The 27,947-nt window shown below is 33.3% G+C and overlaps 1 protein-coding gene across 3 annotated transcripts in view; it reads right to left on the bottom strand.

Annotated features, from left to right (window-relative positions):
- The window catches only part of LOC143252107 (Ig-like and fibronectin type-III domain-containing protein 2), a 163,909-nt gene that overhangs the window by 102,480 nt on the left and 33,482 nt on the right, over window positions 1-27,947 (bottom strand). For 2 of the 3 annotated variants that reach the window (XM_076503754.1, XM_076503753.1), the window contains exons 2-6: window positions 18,661-18,701; window positions 16,813-16,913; window positions 13,053-13,158; window positions 4,189-4,299; window positions 2,959-3,009 (exon numbers count right to left, since the gene is read on the bottom strand). In XM_076503754.1, the coding sequence (XP_076359869.1) occupies window positions 2,959-3,009; window positions 4,189-4,299; window positions 13,053-13,158 (268 nt within the window). In that variant the 5' untranslated portion in view covers window positions 16,813-16,913; window positions 18,661-18,701. Of the gene's footprint in view, window positions 1-2,958; window positions 3,010-4,188; window positions 4,300-13,052; window positions 13,159-16,812; window positions 16,914-18,188; window positions 18,702-27,947 lie in introns of all 3 variants that reach the window. The other variant, XM_076503752.1, reaches the window with a different exon arrangement.

Here is a 27,947-nt window from a genome sequence, read left to right as displayed (position 1 = left end):
TGCAAGTAATGTATATAAAACTAAGGATGTTACGAATTTTCTTCAGCATGCAAGTAATGTATATAAAACTAAGGATGTTACGAATTTTCTGCAGCATGCAAGTAATGTATATAAAACTAAGGATGTTACGAATTTTCTGCAGCATGCAAGTAATGTATATAAAACTAAGGATGTTACGAATTTTCTTCAGCATGCAAGTAATGTATATAAAACTAAGGATGTTACGAATTTTCTTCAGCATGCAAGTAATGTATATAAAACTAAGGATGTTACGAATTTTCTGCAGCATGCAAGTAATGTATATAAAACTAAGGATGTTACGAATTTTCTTCAGCATGCAAGTAATGTATATAAAACTGAGAATGTTACGAATTTTCTTCAGCATGCAAGTAATGCATATAAAACTAAGGATATTACGAATTTTCTTCAGCATGCAAGTAATGTATATAAAACTAAGGATGTTATGAATTTTTTTCAGCATGCAAGTAATGTATATAAAACTGAGAATGTTACGAATTTTCTTCAGCATGCAAGTAATGCATATAAAACTAAGGATGTTACGAATTTTCTGCAGCATGCAAGTAATGTATATAAAACTAAGGATGTTATGAATATTATGCAGCATGCAAGTAATGTATATAAAACTGAGAATGTTACGAATTTTCTTCAGCATGCAAGTAATGTATATAAAACTGAGAATGTTATGAATTTTCTTCAGCATGCAAGTAATGTATATAAAACTAAGAATGTTACGAATTTTCTTCAGCATGCAAGTAATGTATATAAAACTAAGAATGTTATGAATTTTCATACCATTTGAAGCATGAGCCAATAACTTATTATTCTTAGTATTATTATTTGTAGTGTTTAAATAAAACCTGGACGGAATGTTGTTTGTATTGACTTATGTAAAGCGGTAGATGCAAAAATCAAAAGCCATAGCAATGATAACAAAATGGATGGGATTAATCTTTCGAAGAACATACATGCAATAGTAAACATATTGGGTGAAGTAGAATTAAATAGGTTTTACCTGCTAACTGATGGGAAATACTTTAATCTGACTCGACTGTATAATTTTCAGCTTGTACATCTATAATTCATGTTTCATCTTGGAGGAACATCTGTATAAGATCTGTGAAAACCTATCTCGAGATTCCTCCTCATTACACGCTGTATTAGATTGTCCAACACTCTTCTGTGTACAGTTCTGGGTTAGGAAGATACATATGTTATCAAAAAGAGTAAAATGGTTGGCTTATTCTCTTTTGATGAGCGATTTTGTTCCTTTGTATTAGATTCCAAGAACTGGCATTTAACCATAACCATTTTCTTGCACGGAGCCTTTAGACAGAAGAAAACAATGATTTTGCTTACGTTGATTTAGAAGACGTCTTTGTACAGAACAAAATGCCAAGTATGTATTCCAGACACAAAGGTACAATACGTGTAAATGGTCACTTATTAAATAAATGAGGTTGAATCCACTGATATTTCTATTGCATCAACTTTTGAATCGTGCTTTGCTTATGAAGGAAAAACTAATGTTGCAATGAAATATAACATATTTTGAATGCTTTCACATATGGATACCACCACATAGCATGGCTGGTTTGAATAAAAGATTAAGTGATACATGTGATTTGCCTCAGGAAAATTTTCAGAAAACACAGAATGATTCTGTCTCTGCAGAAGAGGGTATAAACAGAATCCAACGAAACCAATCTTTGAAGACCTGTAAATATGGGATGACATTTACGACATAGTATATTTTTCAGAGGAGATGATGTGACAAATGTTAGCACTTTTTGAACTTGCTATCAGTCTGATTTCATACAACACAAAAGAGCTGATTCTTCTGTTGCATGAGTCGGGCTTGATTTGATGAACTAACCCATCTTACTTCAACAGATTGAATGAAGAGTCTGAAGGCTTAGCATGAAAGACATTGGTTTGGAAAAAGGTTGTAGTGGCTTTTAAATTTCAATAATCGCTTGAAAAAACTGTCTGTGATCATTAGAATTGGATGTGTACCAACTGAAACAGGAGGTGTTATATCATATATGTAATTGATGGACTGTATGATACGTAGGTTAATAGTGAAGTATGTGGTTAAGTTCTTCTCTGGGCAAATAATTGTGTGTCGACCAGGATTCTCTCTGTATTCAGTAGAACAGTCTTAATTTACAAGTTTTCTGTACTAATATTATATTGCCTTTATCACGCAGGTGCAAGACCAGTATGGCTCTATGTGCTAAAATCATCTGTAATATGGTTGCTGGGAATCAAATAACAAAAAAGAATACAGACTCATAAGTTCAGCTTCTGTGCCTTAACGTTTAGGAATCTATATCAACTATCAATCAATAATATTTTTAATGAATCTGACAATGATTTAAGGTAAAATGTAAACACCTCATGCACAGGAAATATATAAAATGTGATTTTTGTACATAAATTGTGGTCCTTAACATTTGTAAGATGAAGTAAACACAAAAAACGTAAATAATAATAAAATTCCGCTTTTTTAAAATCCTCGTTCTCTTTGAAATGACAGAAATACCACTACAGTATACATGAGGCCCGGCATGGCCACGTGGATTAAGGAGTTTGACTCGTAATCTGAGGGTCGCGGGTTCAAATCCCCGTCGCACCAAACATGCTCGCCCTTTCAGCCGTGTGAGCGTTATAATGTTACGGTCAATCCCACTATTCATTGGTAAAAGAGTAGCCCAAGAGTTGGCGGTGGGTGGTGATGACTAGCTGCCTTCTCTCTACTCTTACTGTACTAAATTAGGGACGGCTAGCGCAAATGGCCTTTGTGTAGCTTTGAGCAAAATTCAAAACAAACAAACAAACAGTATACATAAAAGGAAATTGTTTGAATCATTGAAACTTATATTAAAAAGAACGAATGTGGCCATCAATGACATGTTACAAAGAATATATGTAGCTTACCTTTGTAATTATGCTTTATTGAAAACGGTGTACTGACTGGAGCATCTACAACTACAAAAAGAACAACGGTAAATTAGACCAATAAAACTTAAAACGTTTCCTTATTAATTATTTTATTAAAGCACTTTTATTAGTTTCATTAAAATACACAGTGCTAATTGTTGGATATGCAAGACTGTTCAGTGTAAGAGTTATTGTTTAGTTTATTTGGTGATATTACATACAATGATGATTTACTTTTTATAACAATAGCGTTAAAAGTATTTATTTCAAAATCGAGTCGTTACAAATTTCGTTATGTAACTCTGTAAAAGTCGTGTGTTGTGTGTGTAGTTTAGTCGTTGTAAATTGAAGTCACATTACTCAAACATTCTGTATTCTTCTAGTTACCTTAAATGAGCATTGCTACATCATAGTTTGGGGAATTTTACAGACCTCTGTTGAACAATATATGTATGTATAGGACACCAAATAAGTGCAAATTATATCAAGTCAGAAAACGTTAAGTTATTTAAAGTGAAGTCAGACTGAATGGTTGTTAGTTTAACCCTAACAGGCAATATTTAAAGTTAGTTCTCTGTGGTATTATATTAACAGACATACATTGTGGATACAACTGTAGTAACAAACATAGAAAGGTAAGTAACTTTATCGCAGAATGTATAGTAAGAAACATAGCAGAGAAAATAATTCATATTGTCAGTTGGTTTCTAAAGAAACTGAACTAGCCTGTGTAGACTTTAGACAAAAAGAAAAGAGAACTGTTTACAGTTTTAGATTACGTAATATCTTATAGTGTAAGGAATTTTTGTTTGACTTATTTTGAATGTATTATTGGATTGTGTGCTGTCCGTTCATTGTTCAAAGTTATTGCCAACAAGTCACAGACACCTACTGTAAATGGTCTAGCTTCATAAAACTTTGACCCTCATATCAAATTAATGATAATATTTCTTACAAATGTAGCTTTCTGTGAGAGAAGATAATTATGTTTCATGAATCAAGTGATATAGTTGAAAAAAGGGATTTACTACGAACAATAACTGTTATTTGAACAGTCATTTACCATAGATTAAATTCAATTAAATTCATAAAAGCTAACATGAAACATTACATACGATTTTGTTATTTAATCGATAGCTGAACATCATTACTATAATTTGTAGACAGAAGAACGTTTGTTATTTTTGTATATTTATCAATAAAAGAGTGAAATAGATGAAAGCTTACCAGTAAGAATTCTGTAAACCCTAAGAGGTAATGCTGTGTTCACTTCACATATATATCGGCCGGAATCCTGTTCTGTCGAAGAGGAAATTTTCAAAATCCAAGTTGAATGACCTGAAGTAAAAGAAAAAAAAAGACGTATACATTTCTGAATTCTCAGTTAAATAAAAAATACATAGAATGTTTTTAACAGAATAAAGCTTACTGTTTGTACGCATAGACCTCATTTGTAGCTTAGCACGAAAATTTTGAACACGCTAAAAAAAACTAACTGCTATCATTGATTTTCTCACAACAAATGTAATTTTCAGTTCCCAATTGCATAAACATTGAAATTCGAACATTTTCAACACTATTATTTGATTTAAATAAAGTAAATTCGAACTACATTCTGTGTTCTAAGCACATAGAAATTAATTTTTGGTCTTTATCTTACTAGCACATAAATGTATAGGTCTAATAATCAAACTACTAACAGAACATTTTTTCCATATAATTATTTTGGACGTAGGCCTATTTATTCATTAATAATATTATAATTCTTCCATCATAAAAAGACGTACTTTGCAGCTTTCAATTTTGAAGTTTAAGTAAAAATAGATATTAAAATATATTAACTTATCATCATTTTATTATTAGCCCCAATTCTGAACAATTGTTTGCCAATAGTATACATGCATGTAAGACGTTTCTTACCATTGTGATTAATATTTCAAAACTACGACATATGCACGCGTCTTTGGATGTAACGTAGACTGTCATTAATAAAAATCATTAAGTTTATTTTGTCCTGTCTACCTATTGTTCTGTGTCACAGTTTTTCATGAGGAGGATATGTATAATGTTTGGTTTATTGTGACAGGTCAATATAATCTTGCTTAATGTTTTATGGGAATGAGAAACAGCAACTTGGATAGCACACATGCTTTAAAAATAGTATTACTGTTTTTTCTGCATAATGCCATCTTTAACAGTATTTTAAAGAGTTAACTTCAAGAAATATGTCATCTCTTGTGCACTCGTCGTGTTTTAATTGTTTTTGTGCATGTAATAAAAATAAAGCTTGTTTCATTTTCTTACACATTGTGATCCATCTCTTTCATTCTTCCAGTTTAGTTCAAGTTATAAATTCAGATTTGTTTCATATTATATTTTTTGTTAAATTTCCTACTATTATGTGTAACATACTTAATCACTCTTAGGGGGAGTCAATACACCTGAGAATACCAGAAGAATTTAATATTTTTGTACCAGTTAGAAATTGCATTTCCATATGAGCTGAATCTTTTAGGTGTATTTAAAATGTTTGGTTGACTATACAGAAGGAAAATCTATTAAGCTAAATTAAATCAATATATTCGAAAACATATTTGTCACACATAAAAAGTGTCAGATAACTTATGGACAATAAATAAAATGCCAGCGTTTACTAGAAATATTCAAGAAATTTCTAAATATAACTCAAAGCTCAAACTCTCTTAATTCTAAACAAACACCCAGGAAATGTAAAGGAACTATTCTAAATATGGCCACTTACTAGATATACATTCTATATTCAATAATCATATAAAAATAAATAGCAACAAGACATACGTATCTAACACAGCACATTCGCATATATAAATATGTGTATATTTATTTTAATTTTTACAGTTTACAAAAGCAAGTCAAAAGGTCCAGTTTTGCATATAACTGAAGAGACATTACAAACAATCATAACAGTTTCATTAAACACAGAAGTCAATAAATATATGAGATGTAAGATTAGGAACAACACCATGGTTTCAAACATTGTGAGAAACAAAAGATATCGAGTGTATGAAAACAAAAATATTTTTCTTATAGTAAACTGCTAATATATATGAGTTACAAATAAATTGTGGTTAGCTTTCCTGTAAGGATAATACAGAACATTTTGACTAGAGAGGTGGACCATGGGAATCTTCACAAGTAGCATAGAGAATAAGTGAGGTACATTAATGACTAGGTTAATCACTTGATATTTGGATATTTGATTTATACCCTCCTAGGATATTAAAAAATATGTTATCATCAAAAGAATATAAAATGAAACGTTAAACTAAGACTAAAAGCACCACTGAAGAATTCACTTACTTGGAAAGTAATAATGTATTTAAACTTTCACTGCTGATTTTTCTTGACTTTTACAGAAAATTATTAATCTTTTTGTGATGAGCTGTTTCTAAGAAATGTTTAACTGTTCATAACGAAATTATTTTTACTATCATTTATGTAACAAAAGAAATGTATTTTTTCAATAAAACATGTCTCTTTATAAGATTTAGAATAAAATATAATATATATATATATAAAATAATTTGGAAATAATCATTTGTAAACTACATTTTTATAAGAAAAATTTTACTTTTTAGTAATAATTGGATGTAAATAGTTAGGGCATGACTTGACAGGCGGATGTTGTCTACAGACATGACACTTGACTACTTGGAGTTGTCTATTACCAAAGAGTGCATTGCTATTGGCGCATTGCTAGGAGTCATTGTTGCACAAAGTGACATCAGAAGTTACATTACCAGAGAACCAGCACGATGATGAAATCACCTATGATAAGCAAGCACGAGTGCACAACCAAAGGGTAACAAAGATCAACAGATATCAATGTATGTCAACATGCCATCAACTTTATAGGAACGATTAAAGTGTTATATTTAATATTTTGTAAATTACTCACTATAAAATCCTCATTGCCATAACTTTTATAGCATTAAATTTTGTATGGTTACATAGCTATCAAATGGAAAACCAGATTTCTACTACCACACCCATTTGTCACAGCCTCCTTTTCTGGATTTTTAACAGAGCTTACATTTAATTACCTATAACCGATAGAAAGTCATAGTTTTCAACTATAAAATGGTGTATTGTATTACGTGGGGTTCTGAACAGATATGCGTCAATTTCACTTATAATATTACTTCAGTTCTCACAGGAATCACAATGACAAGCTTGGATGAACTTGTAATGGCTCTTGTTGTATATTTAGAAAGTCAGAAAAACTTTAGTTGACTAGAAGAAGTTGTCTGTTTTGTATGTTATTAATCTTTGTTCTTTGGTGCATTATTTAATTAAATGAAAATTATTTAGTACATTACTACCAGAGTAAACAATTAGTACAAAAAAGAAGACTTAAATGTCATCGACAAATGATGGTAAAAATTAGATTTGTAACTGCTATAATTCTTGTTTTTCATGCTTAATCGGGTAAGAAAATGGGCAATAAAACGATAAAATTTAATTATAAATAGATGTATGCTGTTAAGAGATTAAAGCTACTTTGAACAAAAGAATATGGTTTCTTGCTACAATTTGAAGCCTTTCCAGAAAGAAAATTAGGGTAATGTAGGTTTATTTCGATTTTTTGGCGGTTACGAGGTCGGTCAAACTGACCAATTCCATTTTGAGATAGAGTGGGTAAAATAACAGATAGGTATAAGGGTTTACTAATAAAACGTACAAAATATATTTAGGATAACACAAAAGAAATTTGTTACTTTTAAGGTGAGGAAAAGTATTTTTAATCTTAACGTGAAAATTAATTTCTCACAGATTATTCAAAATAAATACTCAGTACATTAGTGGACAAATCTTTATTTTGTTTTATTAAAATGCTTCATAAAATGTGATTTCTTGTATGTGAAAAACTTATGATATTAACTGAAAGACTGCAAAATTTTGTGAAGATTTTCACAATATATTGAAAGTTAGAAGCATTAAATCTATAAATACTTTAAAATAGTGCATAGAAGTCACGTGATCAATCAAATTCACAGAGCCTGTGCTGAGAAAATTAATAATCTCTAGACCTTATCGTTATTATCAACTTTATAGGTTTTGATTACATATAGTTAATAGTATTCCATAAGATTCTAAAAGGTAGATAATGTTGCTACAAGCAAACAGTGTGACTCCAGTCCTATGGGACTGAATACAGATTTCAAATTGCTGAACTTGTGTTTATAGGTTTAATTTATATATTTAATTGTATTACATACATTTTATAAAGACAAATGGAGTTTCTACAGGCAGACGGTATCACTATAGTTCCATAGGACTGCCTACACATTTCAACCTGCCTAAATTTATGCTTACAGTATTTATTTATATATTTAATTATAACATATGAGTGTTACGAAGACAGGTGGGGTTTATGTAGGTGAATAGTGTTACTAACAATTTTAACATACAGCTGAGATATTTTTATAACATCTGTTTCATTTCTGTAAATAAAACCACTATTTTAATGACACTTTGTACCTTTTAAGTAATGAATGAGTATACATTAAACACACTGATTAGACTTTTCACTTATATATGTAGTTTACATGGCATACATTTTATATTTTCTAACATTTAATATGTAAACACGTATTGTTAAAACGTATGTTAAAATAATGTTTTTTACATCTCTGGATAATTTACATTAATTTAAATTTCCTTTTAAGCTTTATCAATTAATTTTCAAAATTGTTCTGTTAATAGCTCATTTTACAGAATGTATTAAACTATATTTTTTAGAACGCACTCGACGAGATCTGCTCAACTATGGTCTCAAATTCTAATTTTAATACTGGGTTTCGTAAGTACCTGAGGTTTTCATGATTTTAGTTACATTTTATCATAAAAAGTGTTGTACACCTGTTGTAGTTTCTTAGATCTTCTTATACAAATTAGTCTACAAAATGATCAAACAAGTTTCTCTACAATTGTGAAGTAATTAAAAGATATCTTAGAAATAAGAGAATCGATGCTAAGAAATGACCAGGTCTGTCATGTGATATCAATATGAGTGAAAATTTTATGGGCTGAGTTGAACTAATTAACGAAAAATCGCAAACACAGAGGATGAACTTTTTGGAGTACTCAAGGAAGGATGGCAGTCGATCAGTTAGGAATATCTGTACAAACTCATTAAAAATATGCCAATTTGGTGTGAAGCAGTATGGAAATCCAATGGAATTCTGACTAACTATTAACTTGTGATAGTGGTTTATGTTATTTTGAATTTCATTTTTACACTTCATTATTGAACATGTCCCGTCATATGTTGAAAAATAGAATATAATGAATACACATTTAGTGTTTTGCAACATTATTTAAAGTGGAAGAATCAATAAATTATGTTTACTGACTTTTAAACTGAGTGACACACAAAAGCTTAGTAAAAAGCCGTGATCAGTCAGAATGAGTACGAGTAGGCTAAGTTTCAGAATTGTTAGAAAATAAATTGTAGCAAATTCCAACGTTAATAACTGTTAAATAGAAACAGAAATAATACCTGTACACTATTAGTTTTAGTATAGATTTGACACCACGAAGTGTAAAGTTCCCAACCAGTATGAAACAAGCTCTTGATGAAGATTACAGTTAGAGTAGAATTCTTTTATACTTTTTACCTGATTAGATTCCATGAATTTATCACTCAAGTTTCTAACAAATGTGTTTGATAAAATAATATATGCATCCATATAGAAAAACTATCATAAACATATGTAAGCAAAATCAAAAACTCTGAATAAGATTGTTGTTACACCTACTAAAACGTTTATTCACAAAAGTTCAAGTGTAAATAGGAAAAAAAATGGTTAGATTATGCTACCCTACTGCACAGATCAATAAATGTTCTGGATGTAGTCGCTAATGATAAAAGGAAGAGTAAGTCAGATGAGCTTAGGAAATAAATTGAATTGTTGGAAAGAGATCAAAGGAGGGTTATTAAAATGGTACCTGGGACGTAGTGGTTGTTATGTGGGGATATATTAACGTCTTCAACGTTGTTTACTCTTGAAAATAGAAGAGTTAGAGTAGATCTGATTGTATTGGGTTGAGGAATAATTCGTGAGCGTTTTTTCAAGTTAAACAAATATATTCATAAATGAAACGCTTTCACAAAATATTTCATGTCATTTGGTAGATAATTTTTTGCTCTAATAGATGGTGTGTTTGATTTTCATATGTCTTTAATTTTTGCTTTCATTTTCAGCTCATTAAATGGAATGTCAAGTGGACAAAATCGAGCATTTTCGACACCATCTGCTTTTCGCATTTAATTTCTTGCAATTTCGTTTACAACAATGCATACTATATACCTAGGTATTACATGAAATAAAGTATCATAATAAATGTTTTGGGTGTAATGTGTTCATGCATTGAAGTATTGTATAGTCTTGCATGTAATGCTTGAATGAAATTATTTAAAAACGCTCACGAATTATTCCTCAACCTAATAAAAGAAATTGATAATGTTGATGCATCAACATTTTTTTCTATTTAATGGGGAGAATTATAGAACTAGGGAACACAAATATACATTTAGGCAAAGTAAAAGCCGTCTTCAGCTGTGACAATTTTATTTTTCGAATAAACTGTTTGGAATATGGAATGGGATGTTGCGGAGGTAGTAAATTTGAATACGTTTAGAAGAAAGCTAGACAAGTAAGTGAATCACGAAGGCTGGTTTTAGTCTTTATTTAATCGTTTCGGTTAGGCCTAGAGGATTGGACAGCCGAGATGGACCAACAGGACCCTTATTGTCTCTCAACATTTTGTAATGTTATATAAGAAATTACGATCCTAGATTAACTGTTCAGATTTGTAGTTAGCCTTTAATGCATTAACTGTCTCATTAAAGTATTGATTTTAGTTATAAAAATGAAACATTAAATATAATTAAAAAACGTTTCAACAGTACGCTTACTCTCTTTTTACGGACGAACCAGTAAATAGGGATTGTAAACAACAACGTATTGACGTTGCTAAATGTATAGTTTTTATTTGTTTACGTTGTATACTTTTTGTTTATTTCATTCACAACATTTTACCAGGTTTACATGGCATCATTAGGTAACCCACCATATTCAAAACAAGCTTATTTTGTATAGGAAAAAAACTACAATAAGTTTATTTTGTCTTTTTACGCTGTGTATATCTTAAGAGAATGATACTTGCGTATCGACCCATCTCATACGTTTGTCTGATAAAAAAATGATCTTCAGAAAAACATCCCGGTTGATGTTTCTGGATAATTCTATTTATTCAAGCCCAGATGATTTTGCTTGCCAACAGATCACAATCCATCTATCCGTATGATTAAATAAAACTAAAGTTAAAACATTTAATTTAATGTATTTTAAGGGATATCATTTGAACATTACATCAATAACATTTGAACATTACATCAATAACATTTGAACATTACATCTACATCATTTGAGCATTACATCTATAACACTAATTCAATAAACTGAATTTTTTATCATTTATTGTTTTTAGGACATCATTGCAGAATGCCCCCATAAACTTACAGTATACGATTGTCAGAATAGGATAAACTTACACAATAAGGATACCCTCCTAGCAGTGTGTCTGCGGACTTACAAAACTAGAAACCGGGATTCGATACCCTTGGTTGGCAGAGCACAGATAGTTCATTGTGTAGCTTTGCGCCTAACTACAAACACAATAATGATGTTATCACAATAATGACATCAATAATTATGTCAAAATGTCGTGACTATTTACGTGTAAGAGTTTGAGGGTTTTATTTTGTAACCTACTTCTAAAATTACTTTCATAGACTTACTCAAACGTTTCAACGATAGTTTATAATTATCCTAAAAGGGAATTTACTTTATAAATCATGAAATGTTGTACTGAATGAAAGTAATTTTGTTATTCTTGGAGAAGGCTTCACTAAAATACCGGTTATTTCTAGTTTGTATTTTGTGCGTCTTATTTTCCAATATTATCAGTTTTAACATTTGGAGCAACTGATAATAAATTTCAGTGTAATAACAAAATACAAATGTCGCTTTCTACTGTAATTCAAGTTTGTTCTGCTTATTTTGTATGTAACTTATATTGTTGAATGTGTATTGCGTAAGCCCCGCCTGTTCTCTAAATTTGTAGAAAATTCTCAAGTGTAAGAATAAACAGTGTACGAGGTATGTATGTAAAATACTAATAACTACCAGTATTATTGCCAATTGCACTTTCGAGGATCTTGTCTTACAACTTATAAAAGGCAACAAACGCAACGCGGAGAGACAGTTTCATATGTTGTTGGTTTAATATAGTCAGTGTACTATATTCTCAAGAGTAAGAATCAACAATATATGTTTTAAGAAAACAACAGCGTATCTTCGAATATTGTTTTATAAATCGACACATTGAAAGACAGTTGAAAAGAATATTATTGTTGGTCAGCTACAGTCAGTATACTATAAGCCTCAGAAGTTATAATTGCGATAAACGCTTATTAATCGGAAAAGTATAGATATTTGACCAGGAACGTTTATAGATTTCGAACAATACAAACCGTTTAACTTCGATGAATTAACTTCTGAAGTTAATATTTCTGCGATAATATTAGATATTTTCGTCAAGAAAAAACTCGCATTTGAAGAAACTAGTTAGCTTCCCATCAAGTGAAATATATCTGTGTATTAATAAACAAGTAATTTGCTCTTCGTAAACCGTCAATAAAGTATTCAGTTCAAGACTGGATAGAGAATAAACATAGTTATAAGTTGGTAAAACGTTTGTACACAAATCATTATTTGTAATAAGTACTTATAATAACCGTTATTACAAATTGTATTACTGTTTATATATTAAAATATATTTCTGTTAAGAAGAAAAATTGTATGTATCAATCTTGTAGTCAAATATTATAAATTTGATAAATATTGACATTGAATTAACTTCTAAATTATAATTAAAATTTCCGGTTAGTTAATATCGTAATACGTAACATAATAAATCGGAGACTTTTCCGAGATAAACTATAATACGTAATACTATTCTTGGTGTAAATACAAAGTACTTACCTGGTTCATGGATAACAGAAATTCTTTGGTCAGTTGTCACTCTTATGTTCCCTGCTGTCAGAACATCATAAGTGGCTTTTCCATTACCAACCCTTTTCCAGATCATCTAAAAGACACAGAATACCATAAAATAATCAATAAGTGTTGGTTGGTTGCCGTTTTATGGCGCAAAGTAACTAGGCTATCTGTGCCAATGGGCGGGTGGATAAGGCACTCGACTCGCAATCCGAGAGTTGCGGGTTCTAATCCCGTCACTTCGAACATGCTCGCCCGTCCAGCCGTGGAAGCGTTATAATGTGACGGTTGATCCCACTATTCGTTGGTAAAAGAGTAGTCCAAGAGTTGGTGGTGAATGATGATGATGACTAGCTGCCTTCCCTCTAGTCTTACACTGCTAAATTAGGGACGGCTAGCGCAGATAGCCCTCGTGTAGCTTTGCGCGAAATTCAAAACAAAACAGTCTGTGCCAAACAACCGGTAAAAATTAAAGATAAAGTATTATTATTAATATTTGTAAATAGGAATCATGTTAAAACAAAACAAATTCCAATTTTTATTTAAAAACGTAAATAGCATTAAAAGGGCCATGACCCTCAAGAAAAAATAACAAAAACATTTGAAAGGTGAACAGTATCACCATCGCCAATGTCACTGTCCAGTGTCAGAGTTAAACTTGTGGATAAAACATTTGTAAAATGTTGCTGTTGTTCAAAGTTCTAACGACGGCACGATAGTAAAATGTGAGCTATTGCACAAAACACACATTGGTGCATCAGACCCAGACAAAAGAAAACGATGAGTTAAAAAACTGTGACCAAGGCGTAGTCTAGACAGAACAACTTCCTTCTTTTGATCCTTACAGAAAGAAGACAGCCAAAGTCCAATAGAAAATTTTATCTGGGAAAGCGTGTTATCATGTTGCTCATTCCAAGCCAACTGCCACAGAGTCGAGCTTTGAATACAGGACCATAGTCCATATATGGAATAAGCACGGCAGTGATAGCACCAGAGCAGACAGACTTAGCTGCAGTGTAAGTGAGCTCGTTCCCACAAATACCAACGTGGCCTAGTATCCAGGAGAACTGAATAGAAGTAGATGTTAAAGATAAATGGGCCAGTCAGTTTTGAATATCGGCGAGAACAGGGTAAGAACTAATGTAAAGCGATTCTAGGGCCAGTAGACAGGTAAGCGAGTCAGTATAAATAGTAGAAATCGAGTACTGCTCAGCTTCTATGTGATTAAGGGCAAGAGAAATGATGTACAATTTGGAAGTGAATGTAGAATCTGTAGAGGGGATTCTGTGCACAACCACCAAACCACTACACAGAGTCACATGATTTTGAATCATCCATATAAATGGAAATGGAAGGATGGTTAGAAAGATGTTTGACAAATAAAAGACGTACAACAATGCCATATAAGGACAGACCCGAATTATCCAACTGTGCCTGGATGTAAAGGCCAAAAGGAATAATGGCGGATCACCTGTTCTGAAAAAGCATGGCCCACTGAGAAATTGAAACACAACTCCAGGTGGAATGTTGCGGTAAGGATCGAAGCTGTGAACCATACACTGAAGACAGTTGAAAATGGTGGAGGTGTAGAAGAGGTTAATGAGATTACATGTAAAAACTCTGGACTGGAAAAGTGTGGAAAGCCCTTGTGCAGAGCCGAAGCCTCTGATGATGAATGGGGTCAAGCATCTTCAATGCTGAGATCCTAGCATAGCTATAAACCAGAGATCCACAGTCCTGTTTTCATTGAATGAGGGCATTAGAGATTTTTAGCAAAGAACATTGATCTGCTACCCAAGAAGTGGAAGAGACGACACAGAGGATAATTAGTGCTCTCGTACACTTAACTTGTAGCTGCTTGATGTATGATATAAAGGTCAGCTTACGGTCAAAGATAAGACCCAAGAACTTTGCTGAAGCTGCCCTCAATACATCTCATGTTCGACGACTGACACAGATGTGGAAGTCATCGACATAGAGCCCATTTGCAACAGTAGCATGGATCCTGCCCTGGGTCGAGTGGGCGGTTTCTGTCTTAGAAGAAGATTCCAGCGAGTGAGAGCGTGAAAGCTGAATTATTTTGCATCTCGGGGCCAGAGAATAAGATGGATCCAAGGAAATGCCCAAACCCAGAACCAAAGAAAGTGGATCCAGGAAAGGAATGGTAGGAACAGAGATGGTTGTTGACGTTGATTCATCAACTTTCTTAATCATGGAAGGCAAAAGACTCTTTACGCGGTTTGAAAACGATTCTTTCAGAGGCACAGAGAGATCTGTCTGCACTCCCACTCTAGCAGTGGGATGTAGTGTAGCAGTATAATCCGAGATTAAGTGTTTGGCAATAACTTTCGGCCTTGGAGTAAGAAATGTTGTAAACCATTTTCAAACACTGTATCTCTTTTACTTCCACCCACCTAGGGCATGAACAAAAGTAAGATGGTTGAGAGCCACTACAGTTAATACAATGAGGGTCTATTTCGCACTCACAGGCATTATAGTCCTTGTCACCACAACAAGGGCATCCCAAGGAACGACGACATGATATTTTTGAGTGATCGAACTGCTAATATTGGAACCATCTGAGAGGGCTCAGAATATATGGTAATAATTTATACAATTCAGATAACCTGCCTTGAGGGTGGCAGGTGGACGTGGTGATATGAGCTTCAAAATTATGACATTGGTCTGCATCATAATTTCATCTTTACGAGTATAGATACATCTCACTGCACAAACGGCTTGGGTGGAGAAATCAGCGAGGATCTCTGACTTGGGGATGTTCTTCAAACCTCTCTCAGCAATAACTCCTCGTGACGAATTCAAAATAGCATGAAACGTAACCTCAATAGGTATATCCCCAATGACCTTTGAATGCAAGAGGAGTTCACTATGTTTTGGAATGGATGTTTCCACCAAGGTGTCCCCAGAGGGTAGCTTTTTAACTGACTTTGGAGAGCCAGCAAGCCCTTCTAGTCCCTACTTAATAAAAAAGGGAGATATTTGCCCTAAATATTTGTCTGGTAAAGCGTGTAATATCAGAAAATGAGGCACATGCGTTGAAGAAGTTGAAGATTGCTCTTCAGAATCTTCAAGATGTGGTTGTTTACCTATGGTCTGTTTTTCACTATTTTATTTTTATTTGGAGGATCCACAGTAAAGAAGGAATATTTCGTTGTCTTGTGACCCCACCCACCATGCCAAACTACAATGCTAAACAAGGACGTTGCAGCAACACCATGGTTTCGTAAGCACTATACCCAAACACCAGCATCAGACACAATGTCCACAACATCGGTCCTGGAGGGGCTACCCCAAGGACGTTCGTCTACAGAAATTCAAGGGCAAAGCAGTGTGTTAGGGTTGGACACATCAACCGCCACGATTCTATCCTTCCCTTCACAGATCGACACGCTTAGTAAACAGGTGGTTGGATGTTCAGATCCCAGAGGAGGTAAACTGACAGAATAGAACTTTCTCTGGGAGATCCCCTCACCACATACAGGAATCAACACCTAGGGGATCATTAAGGGATAATAAAACTTAACTCTGCAATACTGATACCAAAGTCATCTAGAAGCTCTTGTCACTTACAATGACTCCTGCTCTTTTTGTAAGAGTCAGTTAATCTTTCTTTTTTAATAACGCTTTTTGACAAGTATAGTATAGATGTTAAAATGCACATTTGACCCAGTTTTGAAAACTGGTTTATCAAAAGCATATGTAAGAGTCAGAGAATGTTACATACTGTATAATTGCCTATGTTAGTGACAACACAGTCCAAATAAGCTGCATCCCCCTCACTCACCACCACGGGCTCGAGTGCTGTCGTTTCTATACTAGGTTCACCTAGAAAAAAGCAACAAACACTGTTTAAATCTATAAAAAAAACAACGACACCAAAACACATAAAACATAAAATGGTTTTCTACTTTCATTCTGGCGTAGCAAACATAAACAAAATAATTCCAGGCACCGTTTTCTATTTTCAAAGTAAATTCAAACTCAATACATTTTTTTCCTGTGAAATATCCGGCTCTTGAAATGTTACAGTATCAGTTTTTCCTCATAATAAATAAAACATAATTTTACGCATCACTCGTTATTTTTATCATATATGAACTTTTAAAATTCGGCATATTTATTTTAATATGTAGTAGAACGCGTAATGAAGAAAATATAACACATTTGACTACTTGTAACTCTTTATTAATGTACTATGAAAAACTGCTAACCAAAAATAATTTCATTAAAATTTAGTTTAATGCTTTCATTCATACAAACACTGACCATGACTTATCATCTTCTTTCATTCATACAAACACTGACCATGACTTATTATGTTATTTCATTCATACAAACACTGACCATGACTTATTACGTTCTTTCATTCATACAAACACTGACCATGACTTATTATGTTATTTCATTTATACAAACACTGACCATGACTTATTATGTTTTTTTCATTCATACAAACACTAACCATGACTTATTATGTTATTTCGTTCATACAAACACTGACTATGACTTATTATGTTCTTTCATTCATACAATCACTGACCATGACTTATTATGTTCTTTCATTCATACAAACACTGACCATGACTTATTATGTTATTTCATTCATACAAACACTGACTATGACTTATTATGTTCTTTCATTCATACAATCACTGACCATGACTTATTATGTTCTTTCATTCATACAAACACTAACCATGACTTATTATGTTCTTTCATTCATACAAACACTGACTATGACTTATTATATTCTTGAGCATCTTTTTTTTCTTCAAAGTTTGAAAGTGTGCTCGGCATTAAAAGTTATAAAATCTATCTTTAACCTTATTCTAGAACTGAACATTTTGAAGGTAAAGTGTGTCCTTATCTCGACACGGGCAACGACATCACACTACCTGCAGAGAATGTCGTCGACCTTGGTTGTGGGTGTCATCGACACTTTAACCCTGACTTATCATTCAAGGCTGTGTTTGAAGGGTTGCTTACTGCATAAAAATATGAGACAAACCAGCATTTTACAGTCTGAGGGAGAAATACAAATATTTCAGTGACTACATTAAGTCATAAGAAATGTTGAAAATGCTGTTTTATGTTACTCACCACAAACAAGTTCCAGTATTAAGAGGAGTACAGCAGATTTTGGAAACAGCATCTTCGTTACCATACGCTATTAGGGACAAACAATTTCCCTCGCTTTTTATTGCATAACTCTCGACCTGCAGTCAAGGTTAGGCTCAAGGCTTAGTGGCAAAATAATACCACGATATTTAAAATTTCCTAAAGCTTAATAATTGTATTTGAGTTTACTAATTTTTACTATTGTTCCTTATAATTATTATTTTTTCTTTTTTTTTAACTTGCTTTTCGTTGTTGGTTTTAAAGTTTAATTCTTTTATATAAGTTTTGTAGGTCCAAAGCTATTATGAACACGACTTCGGTGAAGCTTATCGGCTTAATAGAATGTATTTTGACAGCTTTTACTGCATATGATCTTAACTATATGAATAATTTGATAAAACAGCTACGGTAGTTCAAGAATGATATACACTATCTCAGTCTGAATATATCTCACTCTGGAATCTCTCTTCGGTTGGAAGTGTTTCTGCGAACTTCCTAAAAAGCAAATAAAAAAAACGTAAAAATTATAAATTCCATGCTCTTATTTTATTTTCAGAAAACAACACAAAAACTTAAACTGGCTTCAAGTTTTTATAAAGCTAATTGATTTAGTAAAGTATCATATCGAGTGTGTAGTGAAATTAATTTATATCATGGTACAATGTTTATGCTGTTGTTATTCTAACATTAAGCTACATAACAGATTAAATTCACTCTATAAATATAATAATTAAAGAACGTTGTAGAAACTTTGTATATTTATCACTATGTCAAACTCAATGGTGTAGGAGACTTGCCAAAATATGTCAAACGTGTGACGTCATAATAATGGCAAAGATCTCAACGGTTAATTTCAAGTTTTTGAGTCCAATTTAAATAAAGAAAACATATTCAACACAAGCCATTTGAGACTACGTATATTAAAGCCAAATTGAATACTCAAATAGTAGCGAGAAAAACTTGCAACTTCCTTTAAATTAAGCATCAAAGCAAAAAACACAACAACTGTATACCAAATAAAATCACTAAACATTAAGAGAAGTTTTAAAATCACATGCCTTATTAATTCATTATGTTTTCAATTGCACTATAATATTTGTAACTTTGATTTTAATAATACTTTGCATACCTCCTATCCTGCCAACACGAATAGGTAAAAAAAATCGACCTTTGGTCAAGTGTTTGCTTATAAACGATACCTATTTTCAAGTGTAAGTTGAATGAGTTTTTTACATTAATATTTTTAGTTTTTGAAGTGCCGATATTCAGTTCCGATTTCAGATGACGAAACGTTGCTCCGATGTGTTTCGGCAGCACTACACCCCTGGTTAAACTTATCATAATATTTCTTTCATTACCCAGTTAAGCTGTCTCCAGCGTCATCATACTTTTAAACAATTAGCAATTCTGATGTATCCTAATCCAAAAAAGGGCCTGGCATGGCCAAACGCGTAAGGCGTGCGACTCGTAATCCGAGGTTCGCGGGTTCGCGCCCGCGTCGCGCTAAACATGCTCGCCCTCCCAGCCGTGGGGGCGTATAATGTGACGGTCAATCCCACTATTTGTTGGTAAAAGAGTAGCCCAAGAGTTGGCGGTGGGTGGTGATGACTAGCTGCCTTCCCTCTAGTTTTACACTGCTAAATTAGGGACGGCTAGCACAGATAGCCCTCGAGTAGCTTTGTGCGAAATTCCAAAACAAGCAAACCTAATCCAAAAAGAGAATGATCAGTGTAACAATCATTTTCAAAGATGGTATTACACGGCTTTTATCAGGAACCAGCAGCACACTGCCGATTCCTTATGGCCATATAGCGGTTCGGTTATGTTACATAGTTTACCATTCACAACCCTCTTCAAGCTACATAACTTGTCTGTTGTTGTTTTTTTGACTTTCCAAACTTTGAACAACTTTGACAGTTGTTATTCTGTCACCTTTCATCTGCTACAAGTAAGTAAACAAGTAACAACCTGACACAACTATCTACAGGGTGGCCCGTAAGTCCCTACCCATCCATATATCTTATGTATCCACTGTATCTGTGTGCTGTCCCTCATTCTCGCTGCATAATATTATGCGACGCCATGTTCTGTGAGACATTTTCCTCAACATAGCAGGGTTATTGTTCCAAATGCCGCGGTAACAGCTGCCTTCAACTCATCATTAGTATTATAACGTTGTTTAGACACAATATATGGATGAGTAGGGACATAAGGGCCACCCTGTAGAAACTATAATCAGATTTCAAAGGAATACAAGAACAGGAAATGAGAAAATCTGATGATTAAATTCAAGTACTTTCCCCGTTTTCCTAGAGACAGGGGGAGGCATAACATATACAGTAGAACCTCGACATTATGGGCACCTTTGTGACTGTGCCCAAATGCTCTCTATACCAAGGTACCTTTAATATAAAATATGAGCCAACTAAAGTAGTATTCCACATTGGTTGTACACTATACTTCTGAAATTTTATGGCTCCTCATTTTGTTTGAAGTTTCGTGTTGCCATAACAGAGAAACTTGTCAACAGGAGATCTCAGGGATAAGTCAGCCGTGTCTTTTTGATTTATTATTGGTCACAAAGTTTCAAAGTATTTCTATTCAGAGTTTGAACTGTTAACCATTTTACATTTATTTTCTGTAATTTATTTTACTGTCAAGGATTGTAGTAGACACGTGCTGAAAATAAAGCAACAAATCGCCACTTGTGTCATTGTTTGTTTTTAATTTCGCGCAAAGCTACACGAGGGCTATTTGCGCTAGCCGTCTCTAATTTAGCAGTGTAAGACTAGAGGGAACTAGAGGGACGTCTTTTACCAATGAACATTGGAATTGACCGTACATTACAACGCCCCCACGGCTAAAAGGGCGAGCATGTTTGGTGTGACGGGTATTCGAATCAGCGACCCTCGTATTACGAGTCGAGTGCCTTAACCACCTGACCATGCTGAGCCGCTTGTGTCATTAGAAGACTGTTTACGTGACACGGTAATACTATACACTTAAAGGCGACAAAACATACACACAAAAATAAGCGAACTTGACCCCTACTTTGAGGCGTGGTATTTATTAGCTTATGTGTCCTACAATGTTTACAATGAAAATATTCCAAAATAATAAGATTGCAATCTGAACCTGTGAAAACGTTTGTTAAAGTATATATTTCGAAGCCGATCCAATAAACTTTGGACATACAGGCATACAAAGATGGCTGACTCGATATAATTGTCCTTAAGCGCATTTGTATAACGTCAAACCCGTTATTTTGTTACGAATAACTGATTTAGGTGGCAGATGCTACTGTCTAGTTAACTTTCCTGTGGTTCGAGTTTAAAATTATAAATATCTAAGTCTAACAAACACGGGTCTTTGATTTGGTTTGTTTGTTGTGTACATAAGCTATTGTCCAATTGAACTATCAAACATTAGGACACGTACACGTACACGTAACTAATGATATATCGGTTCTAGGAAATATTCAAGCTATATAGATGTATACCATGTTTGCTACTTTCAGTTTTTTGTGTAATTTGCTGTCTAACTTTTTTTTTACCTTTCCTTAGTAAGTTACAATACTAATACAGCGACAGAAAGAACAACTGAGCATTCTTTCAGTTAACAAATATGTTTGATTACTTGCATTTCATTTACTGTTTTCATGAGTTTTTAGAGCTGCATTCCCATCATATTATACATCCAATAATGAATGTAACGCTGCTTAAAACACCACAACACATGTTAATGAACTATTATTGTATACTGTATTGATAGCTTTCAAAATTTCTTAATAAAGCGTCGCGTTACAAAAGTTGACAAAATGAATAGAACACCCTGACACTAAAAACATTAGCATGCCGATTTTACTTCTTGCATTGTTTGAAACAGACACTTTTATTTCTGTAGTCACGACCGTTACATTAAAGTTACAGTTTCTTGGTTTCACTAATGTTCAAAGCACGTCTCTCACACCAATATGTTTTATGTTAGTATATAATTTCTTGTTGTACAAGGGTGTCTTTGTTATTATAATGAAAAATGTTATGATGTTAACATTTTGAATAAAATAAAAATATCTATAATCATGCAGAACCTCCAAGTTTTATTACAGAAATTTCAGTAGTTTTCGAAATTCAAACACTTTCCCCCCAAATTTCCCAACTTCTATTCAAAAATAAAATATAGCCTCAGCTTGTTTTGCTTAAAATTGTTATCAGGTTATTTCAGTTTTGATTACAATTTTATTATTTAACTTATTATTACATTTTGTAAAAGTTTCAGGTTTTCGTGTTGTCTTTTCTGTGGCAAAATGTCTTTCTCATTTCGTATTTAAAAGTATTAACCTAAATACGTTTGGTACGGATCTTGTGAGAAACACCGTATTTCGTGATGACATCATGCACGGTAATTGTTAAACCTTTTTTTCTATATGCCACTGTAACCAGCGTTTACAGTTCTTTTCCTTGGCCTAATTTTTTTTACATGATTTTTCATTACAAGTGGTTATTCTCATTTATAGACCTATCACATCACTTCCCAAACCTAAAAAGTGACTATTTATTGTCTATTCACATACTCTTTGGTGCATTTAGGTCCAGAAAAGTTAACTATTAATTACAGTATTTGTTGGAGATAAAAACCACGGAATTGCCTCTAAAGTTTGGAAAATAAATGCCGAAGACGACACTAAATATTACATTTTATAAACATATTACACTACTCTCTAAATGTCTGCTGCTAATCTTTTAAACGTTGATCAATTGTGTATTCCACGTTCGGTGAGCAGTTGTTTGCGGACTTACAATACCAATATCTGGGGTTCGATTTCTCAAGTGTAAAGAACGCATGCAACCAATTGTAAAACTTTGTGTTTAATAACAAAGAAAAAAGGCAACTGTTCAACAACTTAAACATTAATAAAGTAATTATTGCGAAAACTAACTAAAACAGAAAACAATTATTAGAACAAAGAGTTTACGAAAAGACTCTTGTAAAAAAATCCGAGTTCCATGAAGAATTTAGTTGTAAAACCTTATAATGACAATGACGGGAACGGAGTTTTATGAAGGCTTTTAAAATACATTATAAATATCCACTGAATGAGAACACAATCTATGTAAAACGACAAAAATAAGATTCTTTTCTGTTCTGACACGTGCCCGCAATATAAGCTCGTTCTGCAACATTTGCTGTTTTTTGCCAAAGCACAATGGGCCTGGCATGGCCTAGCGCGTTAAGGCGTGCGCTTCTTAATCTGAGGGTCGCGGGTTCGCGCCCGAGTCGCGCCAAACATGCTCGCCCTCCTAGCCGTGGGGGTGTTATAATGTGACGGTCAATCCCACTATTCGTTGGTAAAAGAGTAGCCCAAGAGTTGGCAGTGGGTGGTGATGACTAGCTGCCTTCCCTCTAGTCTTACACTGCTAAATTAGGGACGGCTAGCACAGATAGCCCTCGAGTAGCTTTGTGCGAAATTCCAAAACAAACAAACAATCCAAGACACAAAATAGGCTACTTTATGTAACTATGTTTAAATGTACGAATCTTAAAAACTCTATATCAATAATTAATCTCTAATAGCAATAGAAAAAGTATGGTTTACTTTGTACAGCTTAAAATACTAAAATTGACAAATAATAAAGTCTACAGAGAATAATCTAAATTGTAAGTCAACAAGTCGCATGCTTCGATGAACGCCGCGTATCTGAACTACAATGACTTTCTTTGATATGATGCCACAAAAAATAGATCGCTTTCTAGAATGATGTGCGATACAATATTCCAAAGCAAAATATCCATATATTCAGATCGGAAAGACGTGTTCAGATCGTAAATTTAGAGTTCCAAGCCGAAGATATACCCTGAAGTTAACGGCATTCGAAAGTTGAATGCCTGAAGTTTCATTCGGTTGTATTTAAAACTAATGCCGTAAGATTTTCTGTGAAGGCCACATTTAGAAACTAGACTAATGAAATTTCCTATCAAATTAATGTCAATTTTCTTACGCATTATAATTTATCTGTATGTTAGGTATTAGGCTTTCAAATAGCTGGAAATGTTAATTTAAATTAGAAGTTAATTTACCTATATATATAAAAACGGCTCGTTTGGGTTGAGAAAATATTTTACATAGAAGAGCGAACTATGTAAAATATTTTCTCAACCCAAACGAGCCGTTTTTGCATATATATTTCTCTACAAGTGGGTTTTCTCGACATCACTGAAGTTAATTACCTGTTAATATGCAATAAATTTACAATATTTGCCCATAAGATTGATACACACAATTTTCTTTCTTAACATAAATATATTTTAATATACAAACAACAATACAATTTATAATATTGATTATTACAAATAATTATTTATATACAAAAATGTTAGAAACTCACAAACAATATTCAGTCTTCTATCTGGTCTGAAATTGAATATCTTATTGACGGTCTAAGGCCATGACGAGCGAATTACTTTTATGTTGATACATTACACTATACGGGAATGCTAGGTAGTTCTATATTTGTTTGGCCTAACTCGGTTTATAATCTTTTTTTTTACAGAAGAACATAAATATCTAATGTTCTCACAAAAATACTAACGTTCGAAGTTAATCTGGTTGTAATGTTCGAAATCTACAAACGTTCCTGGTCAAATATCTGTAATTTTCCGATTAGTAAGCATTTATCACAAGTACAGCTTTCGAGGCTTGTTAGTATACCCGACTCTAGCGATCAAACAATAATATTTTCGTCAACTATACTCTGGTTTTTCGATTTATAAACTTTAAGGCGACATTCTCAAAAGTTTAACAATATTCAACGATATGCTATTATTTTTGTAAAACATATATTGTTGATTCTTACTCTCGAGAATCACCTACAAATTTAGAGAACAGGCGGGACTTGTGTATTACACATATAACAATATAAATAACATACATTTCTAAACATATATTAAACTGAAACAAATATAGGTGTTAAAATAAATACACATTAGTAAATCCATTACGATTTAAACTACTTAATAACAATCTTGAGCGTAATTCAATTATAATCAAGTGCACTATATTCATTAAGCAGAAAATGTTTTCCAGAATTATCGCAAAAAATAACACATACAGTTATCATTGAATAGCCATCCATAATTTTGAGCTGACAGAGTCAAATGAAAGCAGCTTGTCAATAGCATCCACCACGATCTAATCTTGTCTGCCTAGTGGTTGAATTTGTTTGTGATTCTTATAATGTTGACACAGCCCTAAAATAAGAAGCGCACCTTGTAGCAATTGTCCATGAACTATAAATCATTCTGTTTATAGTTTGGATACACTAGCCGCTAGGGCACACTTTGTAGACGGAGAAAACAGAATTGAGTTATACTTCAATACTGCAAAGGAATACATAGTAATATATGAAAAAAAAGAAATAATTATAACTCAGTGTCACTCATTTTGATAAAGTTCAAGAACATTCCAACACAAATCTAGTGGCTTTTCGGCACCCCCTATAATAAAGTTCATGTTGTTTGTTTCACGTGGTATTCATGATCGATGCTCAAGAGCTATCTGCACTAGTGATTCGTAATTTTCAACTGATAGACCAGAGAGAAGACAACTAAGCAACTTAACATACTCCTATGATATTCCACACTTTTCTGCAATAAACATAATTAAACTTGGGTTTAAATTAACCAATATTTGACAAGAAAAATAACGCAAAGTTAATTGTTTGTTTGTTTTTTTATTTTCGTGTAAAGCTTCACGAGGGCTATCTGCGCTAGCAATCCCTGATTTAGCAGTGTAAGACTAGACGAAAGGCAGCTAGTTATCACAACCCACCGCCAACTCTCGGGCTACTCTTTACCAACGAATAGTGAGATTGACCTAACTTTATAAGGCCCCCACGGCTAAAAGGGCGAGCATGTTTGGTGTGACAGGAATTCGAACCCGCGCAAAGTTGAAAAAATAGCACTTACAGTAACGGCACCAATGGAAATTACACCAGTAGTAATACAAAATGCAATAAAGCATATTGAGTAAAAAATTGTGAACATAGAATTCGTAATTTCCTACGTTGAATTACCAATAATACATTTTGTTATAAATTTTCTTATCGCCGGAAACATTCTTGCCAATGCAAATGTCTTGAATTTAAATTAAATTGGTGTTATAACACTTTGTGAAAGCTCAGGTGCACTGGAATTAAACAAATGGCCCGGCATGGGCAGGTGGGTTGAGGGGTTCGAGTAGTAATCCAAGGGTCGCGGGTTCGAATACCCATCGCACCAAATATGCTCGCCCTTTCAGCCGTGGTGGCGTTATAATGTGATAGTCAATCCCACTATTCGTTGGTAAAAGAGTAGCCCAATAGTTGGCGGTGGGTGGTGCTGACTAGCTGCCTTCCTTCTGGTCTTACACTGCTAAATTAGGAACGGCTAGCGCAGATAGCCCTTGAATCGCTTTGCGCGAAATTTAAAACAAACCAAACCATTAAACAAATATTGAAGCCAAACCTTTCTGATAATTCTGGATTATTTGTGTAGCTAAAGAAAATGTTTGTTTTAATTTAGTTCAGAAGATAAATACCCAGTGAAGTGGTGTCACTGATCTGGAAAGACAAGTTCATTGTTGTATCAAAGTTTATGCGGGTCTGAGGTTATGTTGGATTCAGAATTTTATGAGCAGTTCTTGGTTTTGGTAGATGTTTAACTCGAGATTGAAAAAACGCCGAATGTTGAAAAGAAGATAACAGTTCAGTGGGGGAAGAGACAAGGAACTATTAAACACTAATATTTGGGGTTGGGAAGAGTCTTATTCACAAAATGTCCCGTAAAGACTTCTAAAGATAATTACAATTGTAAAATTGGCGCCTCTTGGAAACAATATGATAAAGAATCATAACGTGTTCCTGATATTTTGTCAAAATAATAGAGGAGAGATACCCTAGTGAGCACAATACAAATCATCCATTATGTAACTTTGTACTTTCACGTGACCTCTTCAATTTAACGGTTGTTTTTAAGGAGTTCCAAGTCCCAAATGACATCAGGAAGAAGTACAACTTCAAGTGAACCTTCAAATTTGTTGAAGTTTCGCAACCTTCAAATTACGAGATTTCCACACTTCTTCTTTTGACGTAATTTCCTGTTTAACACGTAATGTGGCTGATTTCCAGTTTATTTAATGAGCGGGATCTTTTGTGTAAATACATAATTGTTTTTTAATATTTTTAAATTCCTTTTTATGTTTTGAGAGAATGATACCTAAATTTGAACCCATTTTACTGACATAAACCTTTTCACAACTTGTCAGAGGAAATTCTATTCTTTTAACTTGTGGTCAGGCGTGATTGAAGTTTAAAAAAATTGTATGGTTTTGATATAATTATAAACAACTTTAAATTTAGTTTTCAGATATTTCCCTAAAGCCTAAATATTAATATTCTAGTTGACGTTAATTACTTACTTTTGATATTCAAATGATGTTTGGTGGTTATTGTTCCGAAAATTTGTTCTCAGATTTTTTTATAACATTTTTGACAAAGTCTGTGTGGTATTGTAACCTAATTTTGTTTAAATATGTTTTTCTTCGTCAAACATTATAAGATAACAAATTATATAGTGGATGGTGTTTCAAGATAGATAGTATTACTAAAGTTCTATGGGTGGATAATGTAAATAAGTGGGTTGTGTTATTGAAGTTCTATAGACGGTTCTGTTAAACTAGCGGTATTACTGGACTCAAACATATTG

Source organism: Tachypleus tridentatus, chromosome 6 (assembly GCF_004210375.1).
Source record: "Tachypleus tridentatus isolate NWPU-2018 chromosome 6, ASM421037v1, whole genome shotgun sequence".
Classification (NCBI taxonomy): Eukaryota; Metazoa; Arthropoda; class Merostomata; order Xiphosura; family Limulidae; genus Tachypleus; species Tachypleus tridentatus.
This window is presented reverse-complemented; position numbering and strand designations above follow the sequence as displayed.